At 35.7% G+C, this 14,417-nt stretch overlaps 2 protein-coding genes across 3 annotated transcripts; one reads left to right on the top strand and one right to left on the bottom strand.

Moving 5' to 3' along the window:
- Positions 1-256: 256 nt before the first annotated feature.
- On the bottom strand, positions 257-2,265 carry tex36 (testis expressed 36). The gene is made up of 4 exons (XM_079442931.1): positions 2,092-2,265; positions 1,845-1,976; positions 1,012-1,092; positions 257-935 (listed from the first exon to the last, which is right to left on the bottom strand). Exons 1-4 carry the CDS (start codon positions 2,158-2,160, stop codon positions 612-614), a joined length of 606 nt encoding a protein of 201 aa, XP_079299057.1. The 5' UTR covers positions 2,161-2,265; the 3' UTR covers positions 257-611.
- Positions 2,266-2,712: 447 nt separating this feature from the next.
- Positions 2,713-14,113, top strand: LOC306886074 (erythroid differentiation-related factor 1-like). Of its 2 annotated transcripts, none has more exons than XM_079442945.1 (25): positions 2,713-3,099; positions 3,268-3,470; positions 3,701-3,767; positions 4,349-4,474; positions 4,702-4,826; positions 4,910-5,060; positions 5,145-5,231; positions 5,879-6,000; positions 6,654-6,765; positions 6,855-7,002; positions 7,094-7,205; positions 7,294-7,405; positions 7,486-7,749; positions 7,941-8,012; positions 8,366-8,513; positions 8,607-8,798; positions 9,369-9,569; positions 9,779-10,000; positions 10,121-10,347; positions 11,468-11,626; positions 11,705-11,854; positions 11,953-12,106; positions 12,199-12,314; positions 13,105-13,283; positions 13,429-14,113. In XM_079442945.1, the coding sequence occupies exons 1-25, from the start codon at positions 3,013-3,015 to the stop codon at positions 13,589-13,591; spliced, it is 3,699 nt and encodes a 1,232-aa protein (XP_079299071.1). In that variant the 5' UTR covers positions 2,713-3,012; the 3' UTR covers positions 13,592-14,113. The 2 variants fall into 2 exon arrangements, with proteins under 2 accessions (XP_079299071.1, XP_079299070.1); XM_079442944.1 differs by having other exon boundaries at positions 5,139-5,231.
- Positions 14,114-14,417: the final 304 nt, after the last annotated feature.

Here is a 14,417-nt window from a genome sequence, read left to right as displayed (position 1 = left end):
ATGTAAAATGATTAAAAAAAATTCAATGATTTCTCTAAAAAAGCCAAAGAAACCCTAGTAATAGTAAAATAATATTTAATATTAACTTTTTAATAATTGCTAACATAAGTGTATAAAGAAAAATACACACACACACACACATATATATAGGCTATATATAAATAATTTATAATATTAAATATTATGCTGGTGTGCCAAAGATTCAACTAAAATGAAAAAAGTCAATATGTCAATAAGTCATACTCATCAGATTCTTGTCACAGTTATTTCTGTATTTATTTCTGAGAGTTCAAGTTTGTTCTAATACATATAGGCTGACAAAGTTCATTAATACAATACGCTCAATAAATAAGCTTTAATAAATCATTCTTTTTCATTTGTTTATTTTTTCTTATTATACAGTATATCACATTCAACACTGATGCTCTTTTTTTTCTGAAACAGATTTCAGAATTTGTGATCCTGCAAAGCTATAGTTGTGATGCCAAATGAGCAGCATAGACAGACAAAAAGACACTGACCTCTGCTGGTTAAAGCAGACAATGACACTAGAGTATCATGCTTAGTGTCACAAGCATTGATTGCAGTCTGATCATCTCTGATTGTGTTATTTAGGGGGTTAATGAGAGGTTGGTGACTGCTAGTACACTAAGTGGAGTGTTCTGGTTAGAGTCGTCCCTCCCAAACCACATGAAACCCTCCCCAGCCTGAGCTGTAGCGTTCATTTGAGACCTCGCTGAGTGATCTCTGGGGAAGCGTCTTCTCAGTGTGTCTTCTCTGCTCTCCGTTTCCTGTTTCGGCAGGAGGTCGGTGCGATAAGCTGAGTGGTCCCACTTTGCTGTGCTAAGCGGACTCAAGGTGTCATCATAATGGCACAGGTAGAAATGAGAGTTATGCTGGCGACGCTCATCTAGACATTTCTTGCGGCCAAAACCCTGAACACATACACACTGGTATAAGGATTTAAGATATAATAAACAGAATCACTGTTCATCATAATGATGAGCTCACCTGATCATACACGTCAATAGAGTGCTGCAGTGCTGTGCGGTTATCATGCGCTGACACTGGATATTCTCTGCCCATTGTTTTCTGCCATAGAAAGTCTCAACATGACAATGCTTCTTCATACAAGGATGAATCAGAATGATTACAGTACAGTAAAAAAATCAATTCCTCCAGAAATTTGCTATGTGTAACCAGTGCTGGATGAAATAGCCTACATTTTTTGTAGTCCATTGACTACAAAAAAAGTAATCTAATTGTAGTCCAATACTGAATACAAATTACATGACAAAAATAGTGATGGAATCAATTCCATTACACATTTTCGATAATATAATCTGACCTTTTGATTACTTATATAACATTACATGATAGTTAATTAAATCTTTAAAATGTTACATTAAAAGATATAAATAATTAAAAAAAATTATTAAATTTAAAAAAATTAAATATTTCATAATATTTTAAAATAAATAGTTAAATTAAAATATGATTATTTTTTATTCAAAATAATTATTATCAATAGAAAATGATGCTATGTGGTCTCTCAATTTTCCATGTAATTATAGCTAGCAGCATATAGGAAAATTGAAAACAGAAAAAAATTGCTTTATTATTATTATTATTAACTTACTATCATGACATGATCATGCAATGAAGAAAAAGTAACTGTAGTCTGATTGGAGTATTTTAAAATAATTGAAAATAATTGCATAATTAGCTACTATACAGCACTGGCTGTAACTTTGCAGTTGTACCAATAATCTAGATATGAAATACATGTAAGTTATTAATATTATAGTGCAACATATCACTTTATTTTAATAGCAATAGCTAACCTTTTCAGGATTGATGAATATTTTGGGATATCTCTCCTCTGCTTGTGTCAGGGCTTGAGGAACTCCATGTGCCAGCATTGAACCTGTGCTCGTACACAGATCAGCAGTCTGTGACACACCGGTGGGAATAAACTGGGAAAGATGAGCAGACACACTGGTAAATAAATCAAATAATTACAAGAAGAAAGGAAGAAAGAGAGCAGCGTGAAATTCAGTCTAAATGCTTTCATAGGAAAGGATATCTTACCCAGTTTCCACTCTTGTTCTTCTTATTAAAGTATCTCTTGCCTCCATTACTCATTGTCACTGCATGCATTTAAAATAAACACATAACTAAAAAGACTAGAAGCTAAAGCAGGTGAACTCAGGTGAACCACAGCAAGCAGTGATTCTGTAACCATGGCTACACTGAAAACAAACTAACACAATAAATATATGCATTTTAAACACACAATACCTGTATGTGCATATACTGAAGTTTATAGAAAAGTTTATAATAATATATAAAATTGTGTATTATCTTACATAGTAATAATAACTACAAATCTATTTATATTTATTATATAAATATATTATTATTATTAATTAGTATTATTAATTGATATAAAAATGTCGTGAATTATTATAATAATAATAATCTAAAATATAACGTAAAATAACATAAATAGTTTAAAATACTGTAAATGCGTTTTTAGTATATAAAATCTAATATATACCACATTATATAACGCATATATCCTAAATATAATATAATATAATCATAATGATGTATTTTAAAAATGCATGTAGTATTTTAGTCAAAAACACTTTTGCATTTCTACATTTTTCCACTACTTTCTAGAAAGTGACGTCACGTGTACTTCCGGGTGAGAGGTGCAGTGAGTTAGTTTTGTGAGAAGCTGCCAGACGCCAGACGTAGAACTTCCTCAGAGAACAGCGTTTGTTTGTTTGTTTACTTCTCAGTCATCTGAGAGTTATCGATTAATCTGACAGATTTCTGCGTGTCACTCACATATCGATATTTAAGATAAAACAGCGAAAATTGAATGGGAAAAGCAACATGGTCTGCTGTGTGATCCAGTTGTGGTAATGTTAGCTAGTTTAGCAGATCGGTGACAGAGTATGAGTGAAAGAAGTTAATTCGTGGTTTTGTGGAGGATCTGGATGGATGAGTGTGGTGAATATGAGCTCTCAGGATAAGAAGACAGACTATGAGGAGGACCAGAGCAGCCCTGCATCTGAAGACAACAAACAGGTCTGATAGCTTGTGTCCAGAGTCACACTGTAAGACACTGCAGTATTTCACATAATCATGCGTTTATGTTGCTTTGCATTTCTGGAAATGTGTGTAAAATCATTCAAAGTTCATAGATGTTCAGTCCTATTGAGATGAATGTTGCATGTAAATGATTTGTGATTTTAGGTGATCTGTCTGGGCAACAATGAAGTGAAGAGTCGTGCTGTAGTGAAGTACTCAGCCGCTCCGCCACCCTCCTCCTATGCTTTACTACAAGAGAAGACTGACCTCAAGCTGCCCCCAGCAAACTGGCTGCGGGAAAATGCTCAGCTGGGCACTGCAGGGACCACCGTACTCGGATCCAGCAGGAAAAGCAAACCCTTCTCCAGGTATCTCTATTATTTTATATTTATATATTTATCAGATCTTCAGTGTCTTGCGTTGCATTCCCTGGAAATCAAACCCATGATGACCTTGGCATTGCTCTGCTGTTTGAGCTACAGGAAGCTACATTTCAAATGTATTACATTTTACACTGCATTTAATGTAAATGTATATATTTAGATGGCATCGAAGCTGATCTTTCCGTGCATTCTTGTGTTTTCTTTGTTAATTGTAGTTTTGGGATGGCGTACGACTTCATCGACTGTATAGATGATGATGTTGATGTTGTATCTGATTCAGAGGTGAGTCTTCTTTATATGACACAATAAATGAATATTTGATTCTGATTGGTTGATCACAGTGCTGTCATATTTTTGCATTATGATATTAGATAATATAATTGAAGGTTATGCAAGGTAAGCTTTTTTTGCGTAATTATTCATGCTTTTATTCAGCAATAAATTGTTCAAAAGTGACAGTAAAGACACGAATAAAGTTACAAAATATTTTTTTTAAGTAAACGATGTTCTTTTGAACTTATTGAACATTGTATTTATCAAATAATCACCAAAAATGAATCCGTTTCCACACAAATATGAAGCTGAACTGTTTTCAACATTGATAATAATCATAAATGTTTCTTCAGCGGTGCATCAGTATATTAGAATGATTTCTGAAGGATCATGTGACACTGAAGACTGAAGAAAATTCAGCTTTGCATCACAGGAATAAATTATATTCAAATAGAAAACATATTAAGTTGCAATAATATTTTACAATATTACTGTTCTTACTGTATTTGTGATCAAATAAATGCAGCCTTGTTAAGAGACCTTAAATTTTAAATGGTTTATTTTTTATTTATTTTTTTTGATTTAAACAGAACATCAAGAAGTTGCTGAAGATCCCCTACAGCAAGTCTCATGTCAGCATGGCGGTTCACAGAGTGGGCAGCACGCTGCTGCTAGATGAACTGGACATTCAGGAACTATTCATGAGGTCATCACAGGTAACAGGAAATAGTCACCATATCTCTCTCAGCTGTATTGTATTTTGTTATGGAGCTTCTAAATGCATCTCCATTTAACCTTCTAGTGTCTATTCCTCAAACCTGGAAACAAAATACTGAATTATATAGCAGGAAAACATTTATCTATGCTGTTCAAAGTGTTTTTATGTATGGAGGGAGTGTGTATGCCGTCATAAGATTAAACTAACATTGCGACTGCCTTGTAGACTGGTGACTGGACGTGGCTGAAGGAGTTTTACCAGCGTCTGATTGACCAAAAGTGGCAAAGAAAGAAGAAGAGTAAAGAACACTGGAACGAGAAGGCAATCCTCTCGAAGTTTCTCTATTACAGGTGAGAACTGACTTTACATGATTGCCATCTCATGACAGCACTGATTTCATCACTTCCATTCACAATACTCTCCTGTGTTTCAGTATTAACAGTGATGGGACTGCAGTGCCTGTGCCGTCAGATACAGAGCAGGCGGCAGAAGAGGGTTGTGGGACGGCGGCTGAAGGACCGTCTTGGCCTGCCACCTTCAGCAGTTCCACCTCTGAATCTGAGGAGTCTGCGATACCCAAGGAGGTGCGGTCAGCCTTTCCTCTGCTTCTCATTTCTCATGTCATGTGCTCTCAGTGAATCATCCAGTTCACTGTCTTTCAGGAGCAGGTGGACACATACACTTTAGGTCACATGTCTTCAGTTCCCAAAGAGCAGAATCTGCCTACATTGTTCAATGAAGGAGAAAACATTCAGGTAATAACATTTATTTAACTTCCGAAGTCAAATCTTGCACTTAAAAATTGTGCCATACTCAACATTTTAGATTTTTTTTAATGTAAGCTTATTTACCTTTTAGTTAAAAATAAATAAAAGTTATATGTATAAGTTATTTCTAATTAAATGTGAAATAAGTTGACATAGGAAATTTTCAAAAATGCTAAAAATAAATTAATTCAAATATTTCATATGTATTTTTAATATGAAACAAATCCTAGCGAATTTTTTGTTTTTTACTAACTTTAAATCTAGGTATGATCAAGTTGCTTTTACAAGGTGTATTTTAGGTCGTACAAGATTTACACGTGGATATTTATTAAAAGGTGAACTAAATGCCAAACTAAAATGACTGTGAAACATATTTTATTGGATTGTACTGTTTTTAATGTGAATAGACAACGGTTTTATTCAGAGGTGTGTCTACCTGACCTAATGTATCACCTGAATGTATTTTAGAATTTTTGTCTAGTGTACATCTGAAATGTCTTGATAACTTTTTGTTAATTGTATACCTTGTGTAATTTATTCAGAGATTGCCATTAAAATAGCCTTGATGCTGGCATGGTGTTAAAAAAGTGAATAAATAAATAAATGTATTTTTATAAATATTTTGACTCTCTCAGGGTTTGAGGAATGACTTTGTCCGGAATATTCTATGGACATTTGAGGACATCCACATGCTTGTGGGATCAAATATGCCCATATTTGGAGGTGGTCGATACCCAGCGGTCAGTCTACGACTCAGGTTAGAGTTCTACATTTATTTATTTAATTAATTAAATTATTTTTTTTTTTGGTGCCATTTCATATATTTTCAGGATATATTTATCTGCTTTTGAATGATTCCCAAATGTATTATATCTGAAGGCTTAATATACACTAATGTTCAAAAAATTGTAGTCAGTAAGATTAAAAAAAAAAAAAAGTCATATTTTATTCAGCAAGAGTGCACTAAATTGATAGAAAGTGACAAATACATTCATAAAATTACAAAAAAAATCTGTTTAAAATGAATGCTGTTCTTTTGAGTTTTATATTCATCAAAGAATGCACAACTGTTTTCAACCTTGATAATAATAGTTTCTTGAGCATCAATTCAGCTTTTCCATTACAGGAATAAATTACATTTTAAAGTATATTACAATAGAATAAAGGTTATTTTACATGGTAACAATATTTTACAATATTACTGTTTTTACTGCATTTTTGATCAAATAGATGCAGACTTGTTGAGCATAAAGAGACCACTTTCAGAGATATTTTTTGAATTGTATATTATGTACTCTACTATTTTTATATATATACATATATATATATATATATATATATATATATATAAAACCCTATATTTAAGTTTTTTTATATATTTATTTTAAATACTTCACTTTGTTTAAATAGGGACAACAACAAACCAATCAACATTCTCACAGGAATTGATTACTGGCTGGATAATTTGATGTGTAACGTACCGGAGCTGGTCATGTGCTTTCACGTCAATGGCATTGTGCAGGTAAAATGATTTGGTGATTGTTAAATAGGTTTGAACATATTGATGTACAACAATATTCAATTTCAGAACAACTCTCATCTCATTTACAGAAATATGAAATGATAAAGACAGAGGACATCCCGAATTTGGAGAACTCCACGTTTTCGACACGGGTTGTAAAAGACATTGCACAGAATATCCTGTCATTCCTGAAATCCAACTGTACCAAAGAAGGACACACGTACTGGCTCTTCAAAGGTGGGCGGCTGACGTTCTTTAGTTTGCTTTCAAACTTCTTAGCTAAAGTGACTTCTTTAATCACTAATGGCTTTCTGTTTTGTCCAATTAGCTAGTGGAAGTGACATCGTGAAGCTGTATGACCTCACTACTCTGTGTGAAGAGGCGGCGGAGGAGAAATGCCAGAATCCCTTCACACTTCCTGTGGCGGTGCTTCTCTACAAGTATGATTTACATTCATAACTAGCTTTCTCATATTCTGTTGCGTAAGTGAGCATCAGAGACAAGTCTATTTGATGTTTTATCTGACAGAGTGGCCAGCAACATGACGCTAAAGAAGAGCCAAAACAGGAAGAACTATGGGACCATCAGAACTCTGTTGCTCAACTGTATTAAACTGCTGGATGAGGAACGACATCCACAGGTATGTAGCTTCATTACATTACATTTATTTCCTGAGCTGATGCATGATTTCTGACCGTTTCCTTCTGTTTGCTGGTGTAGATCATTGCTTCGGCTCACTACATGCTGGCAGAGCTGTTTCAGCTGGATGACGTGAGTGAAGACGAGGGGAACGGGGAGTCACTGAGGGGCGGAGGGTCTGAAGACAGCTACAGTGATGATGAGGAGGAGGAGGAAGAGGAAGACGAGAGCTGCTCCTACAGCTCCTCCTCTGAGACGCAGGACGACTCTAAAGCTGTGGCCATCATCAAGTCTGTCGGGGAGCTGTCGGTTCCAGAGAAATACAAGAGCACACATCAGATCAGAGTAGGAGATCAATCTGAAGACTGGCTTTCTATTTTGTTTGTACACAGCTATAATTGAATATACGCTATTTGATGTATAGTAGAAGTTAAAATGATCTAATACTCTTTTTCCACCTTGCATGAGTTTGCATAATGATTTTGCATCATGTTACCAATGTTTTATGTCATTATTAACATTATGTTGCCTTCCAGCCCAACTGTGCGTTTCCGGTGTCACAAGACAAGGAGGAGAAGGGCCGCCTGGTTCTCAGCTACGTTCTGAAGGTAAGAGAATGAGATGAATATTTCTTTACATATTTTTGTACATGTGCATTTGATTTTTTCCTTCGTTCTCTGGACTTCATCCATCCAACCATCTATCTATCCATCTATCGTTCTATCCATCCATTTGTCCATCTGTTTTTTTCATCCATCCATTCATCATTCTATCTTATCCATATGTCCATTGGTCTGTCTTGTCCATCCATCCATCCACCCCTCCATCGTTCTATCTTGTCTGTCAATCCATCCATCATTTCGTTTGGTCCGTCCATCTTGTCTGTCCGTCCGTCCGTCCGTCCGTCAATCCATCCATCCATCCAAAAAACACTAATGCAAACCCTCATTTGTGTGTTTAGGGTTTAAAAGCTGTGGACAGCAGCATAAAAAAAGAGAGTGACCTTCCTGCGGCCGACCCCAGCACACCTATCCCTCTAAAATATGAGGAGCGGAGTCAAAACGGAGCTAGAGAAGTGGAGAAAGAGATCGCCCTGCTGCTGGACAGAGGTCAGTCACCTCATCCATTCACTTCCTCAGAAACGGTTTCTTCTTCCACTATTTGATTATTTACTGTGTTCATCTTCATCTTGGGTCACACAGTCGGTCCGTGTAACAAGGAGCTGAAGGTGCCCACACGATCCGGGATGTTACCGGGCACATGGCAGCACCGCATGAAACTGCAGCTGTTCCTGAAAGCGTCCAGAGCGTACTACGTCCTGTCAGATGCTGCAACCAACCTGCTGAAGTACGGGCGGGCCCTGCGCTATATCAAACTGGCTCTGCAGTGCCACGGTAAGAACAAGCAGCTTTTTGTACTGTCAGGAAACTTACACTGCCATTCAAACGTTTGGAGTTAGTAAGAGTTTGATTTTTAAAGAAATTAATACTTTTGTTCAGCATTGATTTATTAAATTAAATTCCATTGTTACATTATATTACGTTACAATATGTTACATTACGTTAAATAAAATAAAATTAAATGTTTCTTGAGCAGCAAATCAGCTTATTAGAATGATTTCCGAAGGATCATGTGGCGCTGAAGACTGGAGTGAAAATTCAGCTTTGCCTCACAGGAATAAATTACATTTGTTCAAAATTCAAATTCAGAAAACAATTATTTCACATTGTAATAATATTTCACAATATTACTGTTTTTACTGTATTTTTAATCAAATGTATGCAGCCTCGGTGAGCATAAAAGTATTTTACCAAGCTCAGACTTTTGAACATTAGTGAATATTCTTTACATGTGCATATGTTCTTAAAACAGGAAGTTAAAAATATATATTTTAAGGAGTGTTAATTAAGCAGCTTATTTATTTATTCAAATTTGATCGATATATGCTTTTTCTGTTCCTATAGATGCGTATTGCTCCATCAGTGGTGGTCTCCACCCGCAGGTGCTTCTGTTCCACTGCCAGTGTCTGTCTCTGTGTGGAGATGTTCAGCTCATGTTGGCCCAGAATGCCTTAAACAGAGCCGCGTATCTGGAGGAATACAACTACCAGACTAAAGACGACCAGGAGATCCTCCACTGCCTGCACCGTGAGAGCTCCTGCCAAGGTCTGAACGCTACATCACACACGCTTTGTGCTGAAGAGATCATAATATGCTGTGCATTATGGTAGCAGCTACTGTAATTACTGCAATGTGGAGTGGGATTTTGGACCAGTGAAATTTCACTGTGCTTAGGAGGTGGATTGGATACTAAAACTGCTGGAAGAGGCAGTGTCTTATAACATTTGAGTAATAACGCTGTTTTTTTTTCTCAGCCTTTAGTATGGCCACTGATCTGGCCTCAGACCCAGAGTACCAGCTGATCGTCAGCAGCAAGTGTTACGAGGCCGCCCATGACCTTTTGACCTCAGGAGTTCTGAAGGACCTGGAACAGGAGCAGCTGGCTCAGGTTCTGAAACGGCTCGGTAACATCCGCAACGAGATTGGTGTCTTTTATATGAACCAGGCCGCAGCCATGCAGGCGGAGAAACAAAGAGGTGAGGGCTTCTTGGGTTTTCTATTAGACTTTCACAACAAACGTTGGGGTGGTTTGTCGAAAAAAAATCCTTTGACAAATAACTTGAGTTGCTTGTGAAGTATCACTTTTTCTTCTCCAGTGCGCAGGAGTGTGTGCGTGGCCGAGCAGGAGCTGTGGAAGAAGAGTTTCTCGTGTTTTGAGAAGGGCATGCAGGATTTCAACGCGATTTCAGACACTGTGAACACAGCCCTGCTGCTGTGTAACATCGGTCGACTCATGCGTATCTGCGCTCAGGCTCACTGCGTCATGACGTCAGAGCACAGCCGTGGCGAGTTCTCACCGGAAGAGACCCTCTACTACAACAAGGTTAATCACACATACGGTCTTGAACTGGATTTTAACTTTTAAGATGTATAACGGCTTCTGCAATGCACATTTTGATTTGCAGATTGTAATAATGATTGTAATGATGATGATAATAATAATTTATTATTTTTAGTTTTTATTTTATAAATTGTATTAATTTCATGGACATGGACATGAAGTGACCTGTTATTATTCGTATTAGATCCTATTATTATTGACATATAATAATCTTAATGTATGACACTTACCCAAGGAATATACAAATAAGAAATTATTATATTAAATATTATCTTAATATAGTCATCTTAATATAAGATGTTGCAAACAATTTGACTATAATAATACTTTCTCATTTTTATATCCCTTTGATTGACGTGTACTTTATTAAGATTATTATATAAAGATCAATAATATTTATTAATAACAATATTTTTCTTGGGTAAGATTATAATATTATAATAAGGTTGTTAGAGTAATTATATTATAAAATTATATTAATTTAATAATTCTCATAATTAATATAATTAAATATGTAATGTAAGACATTTTATCTGTTTTTATCCATCTACAAATGAGAAATAATAATTATTACAATTTAATTAAATAATGATTATTATAAAAAATAGAATGTAGTAATAATAATTATAAAATTATAATAATTATAAGTCACTAATCTACTTTTTTCCATCTGCTAATGTGAAATTACTATTATTATTATTTAGAGTAATAATAATAATAATAATATATAATAGTATTTGATTATTGTTATTCATTATTGTTGTTGTTATTATTCATTTGTCTTGTAGATGGATACAAAGTGGTTACAACTGTCTTATGTTAAGATTATTATTTTAATATGTTTAATATTTAATAATAATCATAATTTCTTATTTGGATAGAAGTGTCTTATATTAAGATTTTTATATCAAGTTGATACAACAACAACCAGAACAATAATAATAATAATTGTTGTTATTATTATTATGCTAACATATTTTTGTTGTAGTAGTAAAAGTCTGATTTGTAAGTCCCTTGGATAAATGAATTAATGTAAATGTCCTTTAAATGTTCTTGTTGCTGTAGCTGCATCACAGTAGCCCTCTCTCTCTCTCATCAATAGGCGATAGATTACTATCAGCGGGCGCTGAAGTCTCTGGGCTGCAGGGAGAGTCACTCAGCCGTCTGGGACTCTGTAAACTGGGAACTCTCTACAACGTATTTCACATTGGCCACACTCCTCCAGGACTATGCACCACTATCCCGTAAAGCACAGGAGCAGGTACACACACACTTTCTTCTGTCTGTACACACTGCTGAGATAATGAACTCCAGTAAACATGAGCGCACTGTGTTTCAGATCGAGAGGGAAGTCACAGAGACCATGATGAAGTCCCTGAGGTACTGCGACCTGCAGACGGAGTCCGCTCGCCAGCCACTCTACCAGTACAGAGCAGCCACTATCCACCACAGACTGGCTTCAATGTACCACAGCTGCTACCGCAACCAGGTACAGCATCAGACACCTGCAGAGGAAGAGTCTACACCTTCATCTTCAACATACAGTCAGGCTTAACATGAAGTGTTGGTCCTGTTTCCTTCTGTCAGGTTGGAGACGAGAGCGTCCGTAAGCAGCACAAAGCTCTGGCGGAGCAGCATTACAGTAAGGCCGTGCGGCTCTTCATAAGTCTGAGTGACGCCCCGTGCGAGCTGCTCCGCACGCTTCTGGAGAGAGTGGCCTTCGTTGAGTTCACCATGGCGGGTGAGAAACACACACTGCAGGAAATATCAGCTGGGTGAGGCTGATGGGACACAAGTAGAGTCTCATATCGGATGTTTTATTGTGTTTTCCAGGTCAGAACAGCAGTGCTGTGAAACAGAAGACTCTGACAGGAGCTCTAGAGATCATGTCTGAAACACGTCATGCTTTCAAACTCATCCATAAAGAGCTGCTGGAGCAACAGGAAAAGGTATACCAGCTGACATACACCAAGACAACTGTCTTATGATAAGATGGTTAATATTTAATAATAATAAGTCAATCAATCAAACTTTATTACAGACTCAAGGTCCAGATTTAAAAAAGAAAATAGACAACATATACAACCCATAGCATCTATCACAGACATAAAGAGTTACAAAATACAGCAATACCAGTGTCTCCACAGCTTTGACTGATACCCTGTAATAATCTATAAAGATTATTATATCAGTTTTATTTTATTAATAAAAATAATAATAATAGCAATCATCATCATCTCTCCCTTGGACAAAAATGTCCTGTATTTTTAAGATTTTGTTTATTATTATTCATGTTTTTATTATTGACAAAAATTATTTCTCATTTGTAAGTCCCTTGGACAAAAGTGTCTTATATGAATAATATTATATGAATTATTATTAATAAAAAGAAATATTTCTCATTTATAAGTCTCTTGGATTAAGTGTATTATATTAAGGTTAATCTTTATCATCATAATTATAATTTCTTATTTGTAAGTCCCTTGCATGAATGTGTCTATATAGGTTATAATAATTATAATGATCATCATCATCCTCATCATCACCATTTCTCTCTTATTTGATTATAATTATTAACAATAATTATTTCTCATTTGTAAGTCTTTTGGACAAAAAAAGTGTCTTAGATTAATATTATTTATAATAATAATAACAACATCAATAATTGTTCTCTACAAATACATAGTTCTCTTTGTTTAAAGGTAATTTTTACACTGTTATGTGCTGTATGTTTGATAGATATTGACGCCAGAAGACTCGGACAGACCTGAAGAACTCCACGAGGCTTCAGACAGTTCTTCCTCTTCTGAGCTCAACACCGAAGAGGTTGTGAAGTTAATTGGCATCTTTGAGCCCAGTTTCTCATTCCTGCTGCTGCAACTGATTAAACTCAGCACTGCAAGCAAACGCAAGCTCAGGTGAGAGATACAAAATATACTTCAGTACCGTATTCCATAATAACCTCAACAGATTTAGTATCGTTACTATCTAACAAACGGCATTATAGTGTTTCATTATGTGGCGCTTAATGTGTATGTGGTGGTTTTGTGTTTTCATATGCAGTGGTAAAGAAGAGGAGCAGGTGAAGATCTACAAGAACATATATTCTCGCCTCCTGCGGGCCGAAAAGGCCGTCCCGCTCATTCAGCGGGTTTCCCTTTTCATGGAGCTGCTGGATCAGCTAAAACCACCAACAGGAAGTGATGAAGCAAGATCATCATCTTGAGAATCAAATCCAAAGGACTCTTCGGCTTCCTGACATTAATGCCAAGCATGCAACAGCTTAGAAACAAGCTTGATTTGTTATTTTAAAAAGTTTTGGCAAGTGACTTGGAAAGCAAATGTGACCTACAACCCTCACCAGCAGTGCCTTTCTCATGCTCACATTGTGCTGGACTTCCTGTAAGAGTCCATAGATTCTAACATGATTTCATTTTTTCTTTAATGAAAACAGTATGATAATAAACCCAAACTGTACAGTTGTTTGTAGAGCAGATATTCATTGCTAATGAGACCGTATGTACAAAATGTGAACCTGTGGTTTTGTTTGACTTTTTACCAGGAAGCACACTCACAGGCTTTTCTTTTTCTGGTGCATAAAGAAGCTCATGAACTGTAAAAAAAGTGAAATGTGCAATAATTTATCAAAGGTCAATGCAACAAGGGTGATGTTCTAGTTACAGTATTGTAAAAATGTGTGATGGCTTGGCTTTTAAATGTTTAATAAATTTCAAAGCTGCTCGAAGTCATTGTCATGTGTTAAGTCCAGCGTATTACTTCATTACTTCATTATCACAGGCTCTGTAAATACACTTTCAGGAAAAAAGGAGATGAAGTACATGATTATCAACGCTTGATAGTAACACCTGTTACTCTCAAATAAACTTGATTTAAGCATTTTATAACATTAATGAGAGTCAATAAATATCATTGAGACTACTGGTCATTAGAATAAATTAAATAAACACATTTATCTAACCTTATAGGTGTACATCACCGGCTTTTAAATAAACATTTCACTGTAAAAAACAGAACTTAATCGCCCTCATCAA

The sequence above is a fragment of the Barbus barbus genome (genome assembly GCF_936440315.1).
Source record: "Barbus barbus genome assembly, chromosome: 20".
NCBI lineage: Eukaryota > Metazoa > Chordata > Actinopteri > Cypriniformes > Cyprinidae > Barbus > Barbus barbus.
Note: the sequence above shows the minus strand (reverse complement) of the source record. Positions and strands in the feature narration are given on the sequence as shown.

Coding starts and splice junctions, on each gene's coding strand:
- LOC306886074 (XM_079442944.1), top strand. CDS start 3,013: ATGAGTGTGGTGAATATGAGCTCTCAGGATAAGAAGACAGACTATGAG. Junction 10,001..10,120: donor GCAGGCGGAGAAACAAAGAG/GTGAGGGCTTCT, acceptor TTTCTTCTCCAG/TGCGCAGGAGTGTGTGCGTG. Junction 11,855..11,952: donor ACAGCTGCTACCGCAACCAG/GTACAGCATCAG, acceptor TCCTTCTGTCAG/GTTGGAGACGAGAGCGTCCG.
- tex36 (XM_079442931.1), bottom strand. CDS start 2,160: ATGCATGCAGTGACAATGAGTAATGGAGGCAAGAGATACTTTAATAAG. Junction 1,977..2,091: donor AGAACAAGAGTGGAAACTGG/GTAAGATATCCT, acceptor CATCTTTCCCAG/TTTATTCCCACCGGTGTGTC. Junction 1,093..1,844: donor TATTCATCAATCCTGAAAAG/GTTAGCTATTGC, acceptor TTTCTATGGCAG/AAAACAATGGGCAGAGAATA.